Here is a 21293-nt window from a genome sequence, read left to right on the forward strand (position 1 = left end):
TACAGCAGACTAAAAAACTATGTACTTACACTCCTATGTCATTGAAACTACTCTCTTTGAATGTAAAAGGGTTTAATAATCCAATTAAGAGAAAGAAAATACTCACCTATGCTTCTCGCAAATCCCCTGATGTTCTTCTATTTCAAGAAACACATTTAACAGATATTGAAAGTCAAAAATTAAAAGTTCCTTGGGCGAATGATGTTTATTATTCGCCAGCGGTAAATAAGAAGAATGGTACCGCAATGTTGATTAGGTCGTGTCAAAATCTAAAAATTCTTGCCCATAAAAATGATATGGAGGGAAGGTGGAATATGGTAAAGATCCAAGTGGTAAACTGTACTATTGCTATATTCAATATCTATGCCCCTAACATTGACGATCCGTTATTCTTTGATACTCTTACTTCACTAGCACTGGCAGAACATGCACAAGCATATATTATAGCTGGAGATTTCAATTTAGCCTTGGAACCCTCACTCGATAGGAAATCTACTGTACCCTATAGAATTACAAAGGCTTGGCATAGCTTACACAATATGTTGTCTCAACTAAATTTAATAGATTCTTGGAGATTTCAGCATCAAATGGAGTTGCAGTACTCTTTCTATTCACCCCCCCATAACTCCTACTCTCGAATAGATTATTTCTTCATAAGTAAGTGTTTAGCTCCATGCTTATTAAATGCATTGATTAACGAGATATCGATTTCAGATCACGCTGCAATAGAACTGCACTTGGATAATCTATTACCTAGACAGGCTTCCTGCACATGGAGGTTTAATAATACTTTACTTGAGGACCCACAGTTCACCCTTTACATAAGGAATGCCTTAATTGAATATTTCGAGTTGAACACTACTGACCAAGTTGACAGGGTTACATTATGGGACGCATGCAAGGCATATATCAGAGGTTGTATAATTGCCTATCAAGCAAGAATTAAAAGAAACACTCAAGTTTCAAGTTTATTAGGATTTTATATACCGCCTATCAAGATTATCTAAGCGGTTTTTTACAATCAGGTACTCAAGCATTTTCCCTATCTGTCCCGGTGGGCTCACAATCTATCTATCAACAATCTCTCCTAGATCAAACATCAGATATTAGAAATTTAGAGATATTACACCAATCGAATCCAACAAATATGCAGTTTCTACAACAACTCCGGGAAAGTAGATTAAAATATAACTTGACATTAAGTACTCAAGCGGGGAACACGTTATTCATGCAATCCGCATCCTACCATAGCGCAAATAATAGAAGTGGACACCTCTTAGCTCAATATTTGAAGATGCGCGAGGAGAAATCCCATATTTATGCCATTTTAGATGAATCTGGCAACAAACATACTGACCCAAAACGAATTATTCAACATTTCAAAATATTTTATGATTCTCTATACACTACAGAATAGCCCCACTCTGACTCGACCGAATTCTTGAAGCCCCTACTTCAAAGACCACAATTAAATTTAGAAGATAACATTCCTTTAGAAGAAGAGATTATGGACCGTGACATTATAACGTCTCTGTCTTTAATGGCTAAGAAAAAATCCCCGGGACCGGATGGGTACACGGTTGAATTTTATTCTACCTTTCAAGACATTTTAGCGCCTCAGTTGTGTCAACTGTTTAACTACTATTCTACCACAGGGGATATTAGGGGAACTTTTACCGAAGCGTCCATAATCGTTTTACCCAAACCAGGAAAGGATCCGTTGAAAATACAGAATTATAGACCACTTTCCCTAATCAATGTAGACACAAAAATATATGCTAAAATATTGGCTAATAGAATTAAAAAAGGACTACCTGCACTGATAGGTAAAGAACAGAATGGATTCATGCAAGGTAGACTCGCCAGTGATAACACCAGATTATTCACCTCAATTATTCAAATTGTCCAGCATTCATCGCATCCTTACCTGGCTTTGGCGTTAGATGCTGAAAAAGCATTCGATCGAGTTGAGTGGGATTTCCTATTTCAGACAATGGCATGGTTTGGGTTCTCTGACAAATTTATATCGATGGTACGGTTGTTATACACTAACCCTTCTACTACTGTTAGAATAAATGGTTTAATTTCAGGAATGTTTTACCCCACCCGTGGTACTCGTCAGGGATGTCCATTATCTCCGTTGTCCATTATCTCCTACTCAGCTCCAACCAACTCCATATACCCCCCCCTCCGCCTCTCTCTCCCAATTTCATCTAGCCACTCATGCGGAGGTCCTCGAAACTCTGAGAGAACTTAAACCCTCCAACACCATCCTCGACCCCTGCCCGTCCAGCCTCCTGCTGGCTGCTGGAGACACCATGGCAGAATCCATCCTCCCCATCATTAACACCTCTCTAACTACTGGAACTGTCCCCCTCAGCTGGAAATCAGCTATTATCAAGCCCACTCTCAAAAAACCCTCCCTTGATCCTAATGAACCTGGCAACTATCGCCCAGTCTCCAACCTCCCAATTGTCTCCAAACTCCTTGAACGAATTGTACTCCACCGCCTATACCCTTTCATTGAAGAACAAGCTGCCCTATCCCCAGCCCAATCCGGCTTCCGTAAGGGCCACAGCACAGAATCAGTTCTCATTGATATCATAGACGACAGCTGGTCAATACTGGACAAAGGCAACGACGCCCTACTAGTCCTACTTGACCTTAGCGCTGCCTTCGACACAGTTGACCATCACCTACTCACATCTAGGCTCCACGACCTCGGAATCAAAGACACAGCCCTCCAATGGATCACCTCCTTCCTTCACCAAAGGACCCAAACAGTCCTACTAGGGACTCATAAATCTAACCCTAAGCCTATCAAATATGGCGTTCCTCAAGGTGCCCTTCTATCCCCCCTCCTATTCAATCTCTACATCAAACCCGTCATCGATATAGCGCAAAAATATAAAATCAAAATACACTCTTATGCAGATGACATCCAGCTGCTCCTCCCCTTAGGCGAAAACCGGCCATCCCAAATTGCTAACCTCGAACTCTGCCTCACTGACATGAAAACTTGGATGTCAAACAACAAGCTTCAACTTAACGCCTCCAAAACTGAACTCCTATGGATCAGAAACAAAAACACCAAATACCTACGACCAACACTAACATGGGATTCCACTCGACTAACGGCAGCAGATCAAGTTCGCAGCCTAGGAGTAACCCTAGACGGACACCTATCCTTATCCAACCACATATCCCAAGTAGTCTCCACCTCCTTCTACTACCTTCGCCAACTGAAAAGGATCAAACCCTACATCTCCAAACCAGACCTCGCCCAACTCCTATACGCATATGTCCTCTCCAGAATGGATTATTGTAACTCGCTATTTAACGGACTAACCAAAAATAATATCAAACGCCTCCAACGGGTCCAAAATGCAGCCATCCGCCTCCTACACAACCTCAACTACCGCGATTCCATTTCCCCGGCACTCCATGCTGAACACTGGCTCCCAATTAGCCAACGCTGTACTTTCAAAGCCCTAACAATTGCCCACAAGAGAATCTACTCTACCACCCCCCTCCTACATAAAATCCAAACTTCCCATCTACAACCCCACTCGCACCCTCCGCTCAAAGTCAGAGACACGCCTATGCGTCCCCCCCGGAAGATCCCTGCTCACAGAAACTGCCCACAAACGATCCTACAGCCACTTCATTCCACACCTCTGGAACCAACTTCCCCCCCAACTTAGACAACAGAACTCATTATTAGCATTCCGTAAATCGGTAAAGACCCTCCTCTTCAATTAAAGATCCCCTCTGTCTCTCCCCCCCTTAAGCCCCACCCTCCACTCTCCTATCTCCTTCCCGAAATTCCAGTATTACCCTCTCTTACTCTTTCCACTAAAAAATTGCTCCTATACGCTTATAACTTTCCTTACATGAAACTACTGTATTTCCCCCCTCTCTCTCTCTGCTCAATCCCCCTGTATTTAATTCTCTCCAAAAACTATAAATCCAACCACTAAACCTGTTGTACTACTTATATGTCTAGTTACTCCGCATTGTGTATGTTCAATTGTAAACCGTCCTGAGCTACTGGGAGGACGGGATAAAAATCTAAATAAATAAAAATAAATAAATAAATAAATATTTAATTTGGCGCTGGAGCCTCTACTCGTCTACATTCGTCAATCTCCTGAAATAATGGGTATTCGCTGTGGATCAACTGAATTCAAACTTTCTGTATATGCGGATGACGTGTTAATTTACACAGATCCCGACTCGTTGTCAAATTTGTTGCGAGTGATAAGTTCTTATTCCAAATATTCTGGTTACAAACTTAATACTTCTAAGACAGAACTGCTCCCACTCAATAAACATGTATTACAACACTCTATAGCGGACCATAACTTTCAGTGGACACAAAAGAAACTTAAATATTTAGGTATACACTTCGGATCCACAATAGATGATACAATAAAATTTGCAATTGAAGATATAGTGCACATGATTACCACGCTTACTGCTAGGTGGAGTCCCTTAAACTTATCATGGTGGGGTCGAATGGAAACAATCAAGATGATGATAGCTCCAAAAATTTTATACCCTCTTAATATGTTACCTGTTTTATTTCCCCCATCATTCTATAAAAGAGTAGACCAATTGTTGACTAAGTTTCTTTGGAATAACAAGACTCCCAGAATAGCTCTAAACAGATTAAAATTACCCAAAAATGAGGGTGGCACTAATTTCCCTAACTTTATGGAATATCATTATGCCTTTTTACTTAGACAAGGCGCTAAATGGATTTTACACAATACTAATGAGATGCCTGTTAGTAATTGGATAACACTAGATGTAGAGACATATAAATGGACGTCACTTTCATCACTGGCTTTCGTTTCATCTTCGGGATTTTTGTCTCATAAAGACTATGTGTTAGAGGCCACTGTGGCTGCTATTCATACAATAGAAAAACCTGTATCTCATAAATGGAACAATTCACTTCATATCCCAATTTGGAACAATCCCCTTATACAAATTCAGAATACTACAGTTAATTGGAAAAGCTGGAAATCAGCAGGGATACAAACTATAGGACATCTATATGATGGAAGCAATTGGATACCTTATGATATACTAAGAACTAGGTATTGTCTTCCCCCATCTACATTTTTTCAGTGGTTGCAACTCAAACACGCTTTTCGCGACCTTATCCGTAATAATACAGACAAGTGGGAAGACCCTGACCTTCTGAGTTATTGTACAACATTTACCTTTAAGAAAAAGGAAGCATCTAATTGGTATAAACTGATTCAATCGTATAGATTACCTTCCCAACATTCCACCCAATTCAAATGGCGAGAAGAATTAGGGATACCCATAGATGAAATAGATTGGACTAAAATGTGGACTGTGAGCTATAAGATGACCAGTTCGGCAGCATTATATCAGACCTTTTTCTTCTTGATTTATCGAGCTTTTTGGACTCCTAGTAAACTATCGAAATTGCAAAAAGAACAGATTGATGGGCTTTGCTGGTCCTGTAAACTCTCCGTAGGGACGTTACAACATATGATTTATGATTGCCCCTTATTACATGATTATTGGCATTCAGTCTGGACACAGATCTGCTCTTTTCTAGAGATTAAGGAACAATTATCATATCCGAAATTACTTATTAGCCTAACTAGCTCACATATGTCAATTTCTTTAGACAAAGTCCCATTACTTCAGTTTCTCTTATTAGTTGCATTGCGCATCATTCTTTCCAACTGGAAAGACTTTTCCAAAGTATCGCATATTGAATGGTGGAACACTGTATGTCTCTACGCCAAATATGAAAGAGTGGCTGCTATTCGGAGGGGAGTCATATCTAGATTTGAAAAAATGTGGGCATCATTACTTACTTTTACGGAGTATGGGATGTGAGTCATAAGCTGCTGTGGCCCCTGCGGACCTAACGACTCTAACAACACTAATGACCCTAATGATTACATTGATGACATTGATAATGCTGCTGTAGCTACTGTACTACTATGATGGTTATGTTACTAAGCTGATTAGTACTTCTCAAAATAGCCCATGAGATGACATATACAGCCTTATATGTAGAATTTTATTGTACATTCACTACCACGTCTGACCAGTACTATTAGTTCTGGTTATGTTAGTTGTTCCTGTTACTTCATTATTATTTTGATTATGCATTGTGGCATGAATGTCAACACACATGCTTTTTGTTGTTACTGTCAGGGATACTGGCATTCGTGCCTTTGGATGTATATTTTAAAATACTAATAAAGATGATTGAACTTAAAAAAAAAAAGATCTAGCCTATTTAATATATCATTCCTTTTCACATGTTTTGAACTGATAAATAATTATTAAATCAAAACCACAATATGCATATTATTTTTGTATGTTCTATATTAATTATTTCGGCAGTTTCTATGAACACAGAATGCTATTTGTTCGAGAATCACCTCGCTGTTTCTTTCTCTCCAAGTTTGGGACCATTGTTCCCATAGCAACAGCCATCCCAGCCTAATACAGCTAAGTCACACCGCAGCGACGGTACCCGATGATGACGTTTATTGGGTAACGTTTGATGACGCCAGTGGCGTGCGGCCTTCTTTCTCAGGTCGGCGCGGAAGATGGCGGAGTATTTGGCCTCCATCTTCGGCACAGAGAAAGACAAGTGAGTGTAGGAGTACTGCGGGGTGTAGACTTGGGAGTTGGAGAGAAGGAGAATCTTAAGAAACAGAATGGGGGTTGCATGTGACTGAAAGTGTAAAGAAAACCAGCGCCGGAATGAGTACTTCATTCATTTTACTGCAGGGAAGACAGAGCGCGGGAAGGAGGGAATAGAATAAAAATGTGTTGTGTGAGGGGAGGAAAGGTGATTACGTTTAGGATACACGGGGGAGTGGCTGGTGGAGGTAGCTAGCTGCTAGAGATACATATTCAGGACTAGGGATGTACTGATGGGTTTGAGGGAGATGGTGAAAATATTACTGTAAGCGTTTATATGTATATTACTATTGGTAAGCACTAGTATTTTCTAGTTAAATATAGAAACTGGATCTACAGATTACCTCCATGAGACAATCTCTTATTTATTTTAGTGTTACTTAAAATTCGTATATACTGCCTCCAAGAAAGCAGTGGAAATGGTGTTTACCTGTTTAAAATGAAAACTTAAAGAATATGTAGAAACTATTAGGCTTTGTTTTGAATAATCTGTTCTGTTCTTTTCACTTCTCAGAGTCAACTGTTCATTTTATTTTAAAATTGGAGCTTGTCGTCATGGAGACCGATGCTCTCGATTGCACAATAAACCCACATTTAGTCAGGTGTGTTTCTCGTTGAAAAATAATTTTAATGTATTGTAAAGTGTTAGTGGAGTTTGAAACATATGAATTCTAAAACAGAGGCAGCTGTATGCTTACCTATAACTTTATTTTTTATTCTGCAAGGTTGAATCAGAAGCTGTTGGGAAGTACTTGGATTAGGCCTTGTGCCTCCTGATGAGAGGAATTATGCACACCTAGTTAACAATTCCACAGGTTAAGATGTAGCATGCTGCTGCATCGTCTTCCTGTTGTCCTAGATAACATTATAATAGCTTCTTTTTTTTTTTAAAGCTGCATGTGGTCTTCCTGATAAATTAAAAGAAAAAAAGTAAAACAAACTTTTTTTGATGTGTTTCTTTAGACTTCCAGGATCAATTTGCTTTATTTTGGAGTTTGGGAGTTTATTTATTTGCTGGGGGGATGATAGAGGAAAGCTGACTTAAGGCTTATAAAATAAAAGCTGTGTTTTTTTTTAGCTCATCAATCATGACATCAGTTTTTCAAAATTAATTTTTTTTTTAATGTTTTCTATTGTAAAAAGTAATACTGTAAATCATCCATAGGACATGTTTTCTGGGGGTATGCTTTTATTATAGTACACTAATCAAATAAAGAATGTCACCTGTTGTAAATTCAAATACTTTATTCAATTCTAAGTCTCTTAGGAACTAAGAAGATAACAACTCCACTAAATTTGTGGGTCACTTATCCATACAATTCTGTATATTGTTGATTGTATTATTTGTATGGACTTTCAGACTGCAACCGGGCACCACACCACCTCAGTTGCTAAACTCTTCGTCAGTCCAATCTTTATTAATCTTTTATTTTACTCTTTTTGAAAACTTTTTCTTTGGATCTATATAAAATCATCGTTTCTTTTTAATCATCATATCGAATAGACAGAGGAACCTCACTTATCTTAATAGTGATCAGTTCATCCTAATACCTCTCCCGGCATGCATGTTTCAATGTTAGAAACTTTTCTTAGGGTCGAGGTCACTAGAAAAACACACAAACGTTAGACTGTAGGCTTACTAATCCTAAAAGACTCCTATCAACAGTGCCTCAATTAGAACTGAATTTAGAAAAGCATAAGGAAAACAAGCCCAACCGGCATGGATGTCAGAAATTTCCAAAAGAAATTCCGGGGTAATTCTAAGAATCATAGTCCTCTGAGTCCAAATTTCCCTCACCATCTTAAAGGCCTCTTTTGCTGGAATCATGGTAAGTAACATCCAGAGTAACTAGAATCCAATTGTCCCCAATGGAATTTATATCAGCTAAGATGGAAAGCATATGAGTAGTGTCTTTTAAGTAGGAGCGAATCTGTTTCACTTCTTCTTGTAAGAATATATCAATGAATTTAGACAGAGGCTCCAAGACAGAGTTCTTCATAGAGACTATTGGGTGTCCCGGGGGGGTATTAAGGTTTTTATGAATTCTGGGGGTTATTGGATGATCTTCTTTCAAAAAGTCAAATTCCTTCCTTGTTAACATGTTTTTCTTGTAAGCAGGAGTTAGGATATGGTCAATTTCAAATTTGATATTTTCTGTGGGGTTATTAGGCAAACGTTTGTAATGGTTGGTGTTATTTAATTGTTTGTAGGCTTCTTCATTATATTTTACTCGCGATTGAATTACTGTGGCTCCACCTTTATCTGCCCTGGAGATCACAATATTTGGATCTTCACTTAAACGCTGAATCTGTTCACACTGGATGTGGCAGATGTCAGTGGTGTGTGTTAACCCTTACAGGAGAATCATGGGTCCATCCAGATACAGGAATTGTCTATCACACTCATGTAACCACTACCTGTGAATCTACTGGGGTAGTCTATCTGATCCAATGTCCATGTGACAAGATATAAATTGGACGTACAATAAGATCAATAAAAACCCGTTTAAATGAACACAAATCACGTATACGTACAGAAAGGGACACGGCCCCTTTGGTAAAACACTGGCAGTTAATGAGGCACACTTGGTCAGACATTAAATGGAGGATTATGGATGCGGTCACTGTAGGGTGGGAGGGAGGTAATACTCAGAAAGCTCTAGCCATTAAGGAACAATAATGGATTTTTAGACTTAAATCTTTGGTGCCTGGGGGGGTTAAATGAAGAAATAGAATGGTTATCGATACTGTGAGGTTTTTCCTTCCATTCCCCGGGCTTGTTCTTTAAAGTCCTATATGTATTTGCTTATCTTGAAGTTCTTTTTTTGACCGCTTTCCCTTTAAATCTGAGCCCCGCTCGACGCAATTGATGACGTCATACGCGCGGTTACATGCGTTGGGCCTGCTGCTCTTTAGGACCCTTGTTTCACTCGCGGCCAAGATTTGTGACTGAAATGCTCCCTCAATCGGTAAGCACTGGCGTTCATGCTGGTTGGGCTTTCCTTATGCTTATTTGATATTTAATTAAGTTTAGGCTCTGTTTTAGGAGTCTTTTAAGATCTATAAGTATATTTCATTTGCTTGTCGGTTTTGGGTATTTCTGTATGTTAGGCTAATAGTTCATGACTGAATTGCTCCCTCATACGGCGATCTCTGACATCCATGCCAGTTGGGCTTGTTTTCCTTATGCTTTTCTAAATTCAGTTCTAATTGAGGCACTGTTGGTAGGAGTCTTTTAGGATTAGTAAGCCTACAGTCTAACGTTTGTGTGTTTTTCTAGTGACCTCGACCCTGAAGAAAAGTTTCTAACATTGAAACATGCATGTCGGGAGAGGTATTAGGATGAACTGATCACTATTAAGATAAGTGAGGTTCCTCTGTCTATTCAATATGATGATTAAAAAGAAATGATGATTTTATATAGATCCAAAGAAAAAGTTTTAAAAAAGTCAAAAAGAGTAAAATAAAAGATTAATAAAGATTGGACTGACGAAGAGTTTAGCAACTGAGGTGGTTTATTATAGTACTGACAGTACTATGGAATTTGGTTTTCAAAACAATTTTCTGTGCAGGAGAGAGTAAGACTCGTCAGTTAAGTCGTGCTAAGTGGTTGGAGGAGATAATCAGCAGCATTCTGCTCTGACTGCTGTGCCACTCACTAGTTAGTGCAGGAATAGGCCAAGGACAGGGACTAGGTGGATCCATGAATTTTGTTGGCACTGATATTTGGTGCCAATGCATGCATAGCTAACCATGCAATTAGGACCGCACCAATATCAGTCCTAACTTTTTTACTTGGTTAGATATGTGGGTATAGCACTGAATATGAACCATACCTGGATAGCTTCTGGGTGCCTCCAAAGATCTGATTATTCAGTGTGGTGCCTAGATAGAGTTCAACACTGAATACCCTAGACTATTTTAGTTGGTGGTGGTCAGCATTACCAACGTCTGAGTATTTATCCCTATATTTATTGTTATAACATAATGTTATACCTATCCAAACCCTTCTTGAACCCCTCTGTACAGGGGTTCAAGAAGGGTTTGGATAGGTTCCTGGAGGATAAAGGGATAGAGGGGTACAGATAGAACTTGAGGTAGGTTATAAAAGTGGTCAGAAACCACTTCACAGGTCGCAGACCTGATGGGCCGCCGCGGGAGCGGACCGCTGGGCGAGATGGACCTCGGTCTGACCCAGTGGAGGCAACTTCTTATGTTCTTATGTTCTAGAACAATAATCATAGCAGCTTTTTGTTCTTATTTTCAGTTTAAAGATATTTTGGGGTCAAAAATTGCAATGAACTACAGAAAAAAATATCTTAATCCTATTGTTGAGAAAAGATAATTAAAAAAAATTAGAATACAAATCCAAAGTTGTTTTATTGAACAAAAGTTTTCTTCTCCATTAAAGGTTGTCACAGCATGTTCTGGTATTTTTAAATGTCCTTTTGTCAGCATATTAGAATAGCTTTAGTGAATGTCTGTATGTGTTGAACTTTGTTTTTATGTGTGTCACAGTCCTGTCTGTACTTTTGGAATAGCTAGTTTTAGCTGCATTAAACTGTGAAGAGAGAAGTGCTGGGGGCACAACTGTTTTTCCACTTTTCAATGTTAGTGGATAAGTTGTAAGAGGGCAGTACAGGATGGGACACATTTGGCATCTTTTGGGGGAAAATGCATAGAAAATTGATACAGATATTTCTGAAATGCTATATTTCTACTTTATGCTTTGGTTTTGTTCTGCTCTTCCGGTTTACCTAAGCTTAGGATATGCTTTAAAGTTTAAAGACAACATGTATAGTTTCTCTTAGGGAAAGGACTCTGTCATCACACAGTGGTGACAGCAAGGGCTGATGCATAAGGCAACTACAATCCTTACTGCAAGGTTAGCACTAGATACTATTGGCCAATCAATGGAGGGAGGACTTGAGAATGATATTAATTCATGAAGACACTGCTGCCAGTGCAGTGAAACAAATGCACTGATCACTTTTTGGCTGGTTTCATATTGAGATGGCTGTATCTGGATAAGGATATATTGTGTGCGTGCTGGCTTCCCTTCTCTTCCCCCCCCCGGGATGCTACTTCCGGTTTCGGAGGGAAGAGAAGGGAAGCCAGCATGCACACGATAGAGCCCCGGAGGGAAGCTTACAACTTGCTGCTTTTACTTGCTTCGGGCCTTCCTCGCTGCCGGGTCCTGCCTTCGCGGAAACAGAAAGTAGGCAGGATCCGGCAACGAGGAAGGCCCGAAGCAAGTAAAAGCAGCAAGTGTAGTGGTATACCATTTGAGAAAAACAAACGCATGGACATCGGACCCGATTCTGCTTGCTCCTTTAAAGCTCCGATCCAAGCAACCTTGGTGTCTATTGTGGAAGATAAAGTGGTCAGCCAGGAAGAATAAGATCAAGAAAGTTCAAGTTTAGTCAAGCTTTGATTTGAACTTTATAGGCATTTGTTTTTCATCCTTTAACTGGCAGGCAGAAGGATACTCCATTTATTAATCTTGCAAAGTCTGATACAGGAAAAGCTAGAAGTGCATCAGGATTTAAGGAGCTTGGGGTGTGCAAATCCACTTAATGAAGAAATTACAGTAAAACGAAATCACTTTTCTATTTCACTGCAGCTCTATGAGGTTCTTTTGCCCTTAGCTATAGTCAAATGATGGATAGGAATATGTTTATTTCATTTAAGTTAAGGGAAAACAATATTTTTTCTGAGTATCCTTTAAATAATGGTTCACAAATTAATTCAGCCTGTTTTAAGGCTGGGTTTTGTTTTTCACATTATTGCTTCTGTTTTTATAATCCTTAAAAAAAAAAAAAATAAATAAAAAAGGGGCAATTCTTCCTCGTAGGCACCTTGAGACTGTACAGGGAACGCCTATTCTATAGCAGTGAATGGGCTCCCAGGTTCCATTACAGAATGGTAGCATATAGCCTTAGATTCAGGCGCCTTATAGTTAAAGCAGCCACAGAGCTGACGTAACTTAGCATGTCCACTTGTAGGAGAAATGATTTTATTTTCAGTTTAGTGATCAAAATGTGTCTGTTTTAAGAATTTATATCTGCTGTCTATATTTTGCACTATGGCCCCCTTTTACTAAACCGTAATAGCGGTTTTTAGCGTAGGGAGCCTATGAGCATTGAGAGCAGTGCAGGGCATTCAGCGCATCTACCTGCACTAAAAACCGCTATTGCGATTTAGTAAAAAGGGAGGGGGTATATTTGTCTATTTTTGTATAGTTGTTCCTGAGGTGACATTGCATAAAATCATCTGCCTTGACCTCTTTGGAAACCTGCGGAATATATATGATAATTAACATTTTCTCTGCGTACAGTGTGCTTTGTGGGTTTTTAAAAAAATTTTATTGTTGGTAGATCATTTTGACTTGGTCATTTTAAAAGTAGCTCGCAAGCCCAAAAAGTGTGGGCACCCTTGCTGTAGAGCCATTTCTTGTATGACTGGATCAGCTATATTTATCTTTTTTTTTTTTTAGTTGTTTAAATTCATGCAGAAATAAATGGCTAGATTGAACCTAATGACTTCATTAACGCCTTTCTCTTTTTTTAACCTCTATACCGTTTGAAAGAGGGCAAAAACTTCTTAAATTTAGTTAAAATATTCTGGCACAAGTGTCAAACCTTAAAAAAGGAAGTCATATTGAGCATTGGAAAATAATAATAATAATTAACTAATAAAAATAGTACACATTTAGGGCTCCTTTTACTAAGTTACAATAGTGGTTTTAGCGTGCGCTTAGTGCGCGGAGAATTGCCACGTGCGCTAGATGCTAACGCCAGCATTGAGCTGGCGTTAGTTTTCCCACATAGCACAGGGGTTTGTGCGTGCTAAAAATGCTAGCGCACCTTAGTAAAAGAGAGGGTTAATTTTCCCCACCACCAAATTTCCCCATCCTGCCCCCACCCGGCTACTTTTTCATGCCACCCGGCTGGAAAAAATTTCTGGGGAGAACACTGCTGTTGTATAGTGGTGAGAGTCCCCATGCCCCCTTTCTTTCTATGTTTGGTTCTAGTGTTAATTCAGTAGCTTTTGGACTTTACTATAGAGGGCTCTGTATTCCTCAGCCAAGTGGGAGGAGCAGTGGAGAGAAAAATGTGTGGATTTCTGCAACACCCGGTTTGTGGGTTGAGGTGAAACACCTTCACTATTGATTCTGTAAGGGACTTACAAAAAGAAGATTACCAAAGGTAAGAACCTAATCTTCCAGTCAAAATGATGGATATGGTGTCACCTCCTTAGCTAATTTATCCACGCCAATTGAAGATGAGCTAGCTATTTATTTTATTTGTAAATATCTTTATTCAGTTTTTAAAATGCATCAGGTATCAGCATAAGAAACAACATAGTCTGTCCCCATATAGCCCTCCCCCTATCTCCCAACATAATTCCCTCCCGTTAATCTAGCTATTTATTTTAAAACTAAAACCAACCCATTCATACAGGGCTGAAGTGTGAGACCCTTTTTCTGTAGATAGACTTTGGGATTCCTTTCTTCCTCCCCAAGTTGAAAAGGTTGTGATGTTGTTATTAAATACATTCACTAAATCTTACTGTCAAATGGATAATTGTGCTACTTTTCTTTTAAAATCTACCCTCATATCTACTTTTGTAGTTTGGTTATCAACATTAATGCATAGTTATTATTACCAGATTTTGGGGTGACACATTGCTTACACCCATTCCTAAGAATCCAAATATTGACTATGTTTTATCAAATTATTATGCGGTTGCAAACATTCCACACAATAATAGGAAGGAACCGTATATGCTGGGAGGAGAGAAGCTGATATGCACGGACAGGGAGAGGGACCTTGGGGTGATAGTGTCCGAAGATCTAAAGGCGAAAAAACAGTGTGACAAGGCAGTGGCTGCTGCCAGAAGGATGCTGGGCTGTATAAAGAGAGGCGTAGTCAGTAGAAGGAAGAAGGTGTTGATGCCCCTGTACAGGTCATTGGTGAGGCCCCACTTGGAGTATTGTGTTCAGTTTTGGAGACCGTATCTGGCGAAAGACGTAAGAAGACTTGAGGCGGTCCAGAGGAGGGCGACGAAAATGATAGGAGGCTTGCGCCAGAAGACGTATGAGGAGAGACTGGAAGCCCTGAATATGTATACCCTAGAGGAAAGGAGAGATAGGGGAGATATGATTCAGACGTTCAGATACTTGAAGGGTATTAACGTAGAACAAAATCTTTTCCAGAGAAAGGAAAATGGTAAAACCAGAGGACATAATTTGAGGTTGAGGGGTGGTAGATTCAGGGGCAATGTTAGGAAATTCTACTTTATGGAGAGGGTAGTGGATGCCTGGAATGCGCTCCCGAGAGAGGTGGTGGAGAGTAAAACTGTGACTGAGTTCAAAGAAGCGTGGGATGAACACAGAAGATTTAGAATCAGAAAATAATATTAAATATTGAACTAGGCCAGTTACTGGGCAGACTTGCACGGTCTGTGTCTGTGTATGGCCGTTTGGTGGAGGATGGGCAGGGGAGGGCTTCAATGGCTGGGAGGGTGTAGATGGGCTGGAGTAAGTCTTAAGAGAGATTTTGGCAGTTGGAACCCAAGCACAGTACCGGGTAAAGCTTTGGATTCTTGCCCAGAAATAGCTAAGAAGAAAAATAAAAAAAAAAAATAAAAAATAATAAATTTAAATTGAATCAGGTTGGGCAGACTGGATGGACCATTCGGGTCTTTATCTGCCGTCATCTACTATGTTACTATGTTGTTTACTAAAATTCTGCAAGATTATATGGCCACCCATCCAGTTCAATACTTAGAGAAACACAATATGCTGGATTGTTCCAGTATGACTTTTGTAGTCACTCTAGTACTGAGATGCTTCTTGCTATTTAAGTATCTGATGCCCAGTTATTTAAGGCTAAAGGACAACAAGCAGTTATTTTACACCTTGATCTAACATCGGCTTTTGGTTTGGTGAATCATATGAGATTGGGATTATGGGCTCAGTGCTAGCATAGTTTAGATATTCTGTCTAATAGAGTTTATAGAGTTAAAAATGAAGGGGGGGCTTATCCAATCCCTGGTCAGTGAATTGCAGTGTTCCACAGGGCTCCCTGCTATCTCCCATCTTGCTCAATATTTATAGATGAAATCACTGTAAAAACCTTAGCTAATCTAGGTATAAATTATTATAGCTATGCTACTCATCCCTTTACCAGTTTTTATAAATGACTGTTCTAGATTCCTTATTGATTTTTTACTATTGTAGAGTATTGGATCTCTTCCCATTTTTGAAGTTTAACAGGGAAAAAGATAAACTTCTCTCGTTTAGGAACAGTTTTAACTGATTGAGTAAGCAAAGGGATGGAAATTGGTGATTTTCTCTTAGTTTTTGAGACTTCTTTTAATGTGTTAGAGATTTGCTTAGACTTGGCTCTAACAATGGAATGCCAAGCAAATACACTGATCAAAAAGGGTTTTGGAAGTGAAGAAAATTCTGAAGGATCAGGTGTTTCCGTCAAAGCCAACTTCAAATGTTGATTCAAGCTTATATTCTGATTCAACTTGACTATTATAGTTGCCTTTATTTGGGTTGCTCTAGAAATGTTATTTTTAAATTACAAACTCTTCAAAACATTGCTGCCGGAATGTCATGCCATGCAGAAAAGTTTGGGAAAGTAACTGTTGTTTTGAAATCTATTCTGGTTACCTATCATTAATAGTACTGCTTTTAAATTAAGATGCTTGATTTTTAAGATACTTTGCGGCCAGGCCCGTTTGCTTCTATGCCAACGATTGATTTTTTTCCCAGTGCAATAGGTGTGTCATTCTGGACAAGTGGGTTATCTCCCCATGGCCACAAGCCATATGCAGCAGGAAATCATTTTGGATTTTTTTTCTGTTATCCTCCTACTTCACAGGGAGCTCTACTACCATCAGCAGTTTTTTCTTTCTGCACATGAGCCGGAAGGAGTGTTTCTATTCTTTCCCTTTTTTCTTATTTTATTTGATGTTTTAAGTGCTCGGAGCTTTCAACTTCAGTATAGCTCTGCCTGAATACAGAAGAAGCAGACTGTGGTCTTCAGCTAACAGGCTGATCCCTGGTGATACTTGTTAGGCAGCTTGCATAAGTAGTTTTGGAGCTTGGGGGCCATCCCCGCTTACCGTCCTTCACTCACTACTTAGCAGGAGTTTGAGCACAGGCTGTTAGGCATCTTTATGAAGCTCAGCGATGTCTTGCAGGGTGCCAGCTGCATTTTTTGCCTCCCCTCTTGGTAGTGCATTTACCGGTCCATGGGGTGGGGGGTACAGTCAGACACTGTGTCTGGCTGACAGCCCAAAGATCAGTATTGAAGAAGCATTTTCAGCATGAGGCAGTGATTCTTCTCCTTTTCAGCTACTGTAAAGAGCTAAAGCAGGCTGCAACACATTGCCAGCACAGGTCACAATAAGTAAGGCTGTTTATAGCCTATGACAGGGGTGGGCCCTTTTGACTCGTGGGCCACAATGGATTCTTAAATTTGACAGAGGGGTCGGACCGAGAACAGATGGAGTGTTTGTGTGAACTAATATAAATTAAATATAAACGTCATAACATAAAAGGTTTTGGTCTTTAAAAGATAGCAAAGCATGAAAACGTAAGGCTTATTGTACAAAACAAATGCATATGATCATCTCTCCCTTCCTCTCCTTCACCCCAATTCTTCCTCTTTCCTTTCTCTCCCAACATGTGCATCATCTTTCCTCCCCTCTCACCCATCCCCTTGTGCCTTCCATCTGCAGCATCTTTCTATCCCTCCATCCCCCTGTGCAGCAGAACCCTTGCCCAGCTTCTATCCTTCCCTCCCATTCCTAATGCAGCAGAACCTTTGAGCACCCGCCCCGCCGCGCAGCCGAACCCTTGCTGACCCTCCATCCTTCCCTCCCATCCGAACCCCACCAACTGTCAGCCCTACATACCTCCCTCCAGAGCAGCGTCAGGCCGGCAGAACTCTAAACAGGCTGCTTCGCAGCCTTCTCTCATCTGGGCCTTCCGTGTGCTGCGTTACTGATGACATCATCAGTGAGGCGACAGAGGGAATTCCCCAATGAGAGAAGGCCGCGAATCAGCCTGTTTAGAGTGCTGCCGGCCCGATGCTGCTCTGGAGGGAGTTTGCTCATGTCTGGCCTATGATGTGAAGGGGGAGGGGGGTTTCTGAAAAACAGGTTTTTGAAGATTCTTGCATATTTCCTTGTGTTTCCCCACCCCACCCAAAAAATCTTAAATTTGCCATTTTTTGACTTTAGTGAGGTTTTTTTTTTTAATAGTGATTTTAGGTGCGAAAATCTTGACAGCAGTCATCCTGGATTTTTAATGATCTTGTTTTCAAAAGTTCCTTGCACTTCCAAAACTTAATTTTTTGCCTTAAAACTGTTTGGGATGGAGTCCTTGGGTTCTTCTACCCCAAATTCATGCTAGGATTGCACAAATTTTGTGCCTCAGAAGTATCCTTACGCCAACTGCCCTGCAGCGTGGACCAGAGAGGCGGGAGCAACCAGCTTAACTCTCCTCTGAGTACACGGATGAGAAAAAGGGAAGCTAGCCCTCTGGGGCAGCCTTTTCTGTTTTTGGGGCCTGGAAATAGCCTGCATGGTCCACAAAGCCATCTATGGTGATAGCTCTGCAGGGCTTAGTGCAGACATCACAGTTATGCTCTCCTTCAATGCAAGGACACACCAATGATACAAACTAGCCTCCCCCCTTCATGTGTACATATGAAGAAGCTGCATGAATCAACATTCGCATACCAGGGACCCAAGATATGGAATGGTCTCTCTCTCCACCTAAGACAACCATGCCAGTATTACATCTTCAGAAAGAAATTTAAGACCCACCTTTTCTCCTTGGACCTATAACAAAATCTCTGGAGCCTACCTCCTATCCTTCATTCAATGTTCATGTCCTCAGTTCTCAATCTTGTTGTAAACTGCATTGAATTTGCGGTATACAAGAAAAATGTTTGATATGGTTCCGTGTGTGAGGACATGGATGCCCTGCAGCCTAAGAAATGCAAAGTAGAGTCATCACAGAGTGATTCGGCGCTCCCTGGTCCAGATGACTTTTTGAAATTTTTTTGTGGAAAGCCTTTCATGAGAGCTATGCTTCTGTGCAGTCCTGCTGTACATCGGACTTGTCTCCTCAAGGAATAGCCTCCCATGGCATGATTTCTTCACAGTCTGCTGCTGTTCAGGACTTGGGAGATCCTTCTCCAGGGTATATGGATGATGATAATTTTACTGAACTGCGGATGCTCCTCCCATGGCAGGGGACCTGGGAATGTACTCTGGCTCTTTAGATCCTAATTTGGCTTACTGGATCTTATTTCTGAATCTCTGCTTGAGAGTTGAATTTAGTCATTCAGCCAGCTCCTTCTACCTCCTCCTCCCTTATGTGTGGAGTGAGAGTTCAGTCCTTGGCATTTCTCTAGCATCCAGATATTAACATCATGATCTCTGGAGGGATCTTTCAAAGTAGCGAGAACTGTATCCTATGGCACAGGAGTGTCAGCAACTTTTTAGTCAGCCTAAAATGGATTCCTTTGTTACCCAGGTTACCAAGCGCATCTCCCTTTCAAGCGAAGGTGGAATGGTGCTCAAGGACATGCAAGACCAATGAGTGGATGTAGTTCTTAGGAGACTTTTTGAGGCAGTGGCTTTGGAAGTCAAAGCTGTCTTGGCGTCCTTTGTCATGCGCGCTTGTCTGTCCAAACTGCACTTTGGAAAATGAGAGAGATGAACCTCTTCCTCAACTTCTTTTATCTGGTGTGGATTATGTAGCTGACGCTCTGTATGACATTATACGTGTCCTGGGTAAAGCATTCTTGAACCACTGAGATGCCAACATTTGTGGCTTAGGGATGTTGCTGCTGCCTCCCATTCTTGGTAAAAAGGATTTTTGGGCACCTTCAGAGAAAGTCTTCAGCTGTCATAGCTTGAGAATCTTCAGCTGGAGTATTTGTATTTTATACTTACACTAGTATTTTAGCCCGTTACATTAACGGGTGCTAGAATATGTCTGTCTATCTTTCTTTATTTCTGTCTCTCTCTCCCTCCCGCTGTCTTTGTTTCTGTCTGTCTCTCTCCCTAGCCCCCTTTGTCTGTCTGTCTTTCTATGTCTCTCCCTGCCCTTGTGTTTTTCTTCTTTTCTTTCTGTCTGCCTTCCTCCCGCTGTCTGTCTTTCTTTCCCCCCCACTTCCCTGTGCAGCAGCATTCCCTCTCCCTCCATGTCCCTGTGCAGCAGCCACAGCAGCACCATTCCCTTCCCCCACACCACTTCCCTGTGCAGCAGTGGTGTTTCCCTTACCCACTTCCCTTTCCACGATCCCAACAAACCCGCCGATTCCAGCAGCGTGTGCAGCACTCTACACACGCTGCTTCGGGGCCTTCTACTGCCCTGATTTACTCTGGCATGTCCCTGATGTCATCATCAGAGACACGGCAGAGCAAATCGGGGCAGTAGATGGCCCCGAAGCAGCGTGTATAGAGTGCTGCACACGCTGCTGGAATCGGCAGGTTTGGAGTCGGGACCGCGAAGAACGTAGCGGCTGGAGTGTTTTGTCGGTGCTTCCCTTCCTGCGAGGTGTTGCCGCAGCTCCTCTCGATCCCCGCCAGCGTCGGAAGCCTTCTCCGACGCTGGTGCAGCTGGTGAGAGTAGCCAAATATTGTGAAGAGCAGGGAGTCCAGCGTTGGCGGCCAGTCCTGTCGGCGAGTGTAGGTAGGTGCTGGGAAGAAGTAAGGCTGGGGACTCGAGCATGCGCACTCCTGCGGCCACAGACCTACAGATCATGGAAGTACGCAGTTAAGAGTGCGCATGCGCGGCTAGGGTTTTATTATATAGGATTAGAGGCTGTGGCAGAGACCAATTTATAAAGTATGTGTTCTTCCCATTTAATATTTTGAAATTAATAAAGTCTTTGCTTATTTGTAAATGGGTCTCTAATTCAGTAGCATAATTAATTAATTAACTTTTTTGAATACTGTTTACAAAAGACTAAACAGTTTACATCAATTAAAACACACATAAAATAAAAACAAACCAAATCATAAAATCTACATAATTAAACAATTTCTTCTCTTCAACTAGTAAAACACAAGATTACAATAGCAAACATGATTAAGCAGATTCTTTTCTTAAAATGCCCACTAATAAATCACAAGAAAATACCAGTTTACACACAGTTGCAATTGGCTCACCAGAGCATTCCACATTTTAACACCAGCAATACAGAAAGTCATCGCTTTAGTGTCTGCATAATTTCCCTGCGTTATTGGAATTAATAGTTTTTGATTTTCAGATTGTAAAGATCTATTAGGCTTATAGAGTGCCACAACTTGTCAAAAGTACCATGTTGTCTGATGGTAATGGTCTGGTGGATCACAGAAATAACTACTTTTGAAGTAGATGTGGATGGGTGGGGATAGAAGAGATTACTTGCTGGGACAGGCAGGGAGAAATTGGATTCCAGCGGGGATGGACAGGCATGGGTTGGATTCCAGGGGAGACGGATGGGAATGGGTTAGATTTCTGTCCCCATGCAACTCTCTAGTGTGGAGCCATTTTCAGCTCTGGC

At 40.8% G+C, this 21293-nt stretch overlaps 1 protein-coding gene across 12 annotated transcripts in view; it reads left to right on the forward strand.

Moving 5' to 3' along the window:
* The first annotated feature begins 6535 nt into the window (after nucleotides 1-6535).
* U2AF1 (U2 small nuclear RNA auxiliary factor 1) overlaps nucleotides 6536-21293 on the forward strand; it is a 400139-nt gene continuing 385381 nt past the window's right edge. For 4 of the 12 annotated variants that reach the window (XM_033942241.1, XM_033942244.1, XM_033942242.1 and 1 more), the window contains exons 1-2: nucleotides 6536-6655; nucleotides 7223-7310. In XM_033942241.1, the coding sequence (XP_033798132.1) occupies nucleotides 6612-6655; nucleotides 7223-7310 (132 nt within the window). In that variant the 5' untranslated portion in view covers nucleotides 6536-6611. Of the gene's footprint in view, nucleotides 6656-6730; nucleotides 6857-7222; nucleotides 7311-21293 lie in introns of those variants that run through there. The other 8 variants (XM_033942248.1, XM_033942247.1, XM_033942252.1 and 5 more) reach the window with 7 other exon arrangements.

The sequence above is a fragment of the Geotrypetes seraphini genome, chromosome 4 (genome assembly GCF_902459505.1).
Source record: "Geotrypetes seraphini chromosome 4, aGeoSer1.1, whole genome shotgun sequence".
Classification (NCBI taxonomy): Eukaryota; Metazoa; Chordata; class Amphibia; order Gymnophiona; family Dermophiidae; genus Geotrypetes; species Geotrypetes seraphini.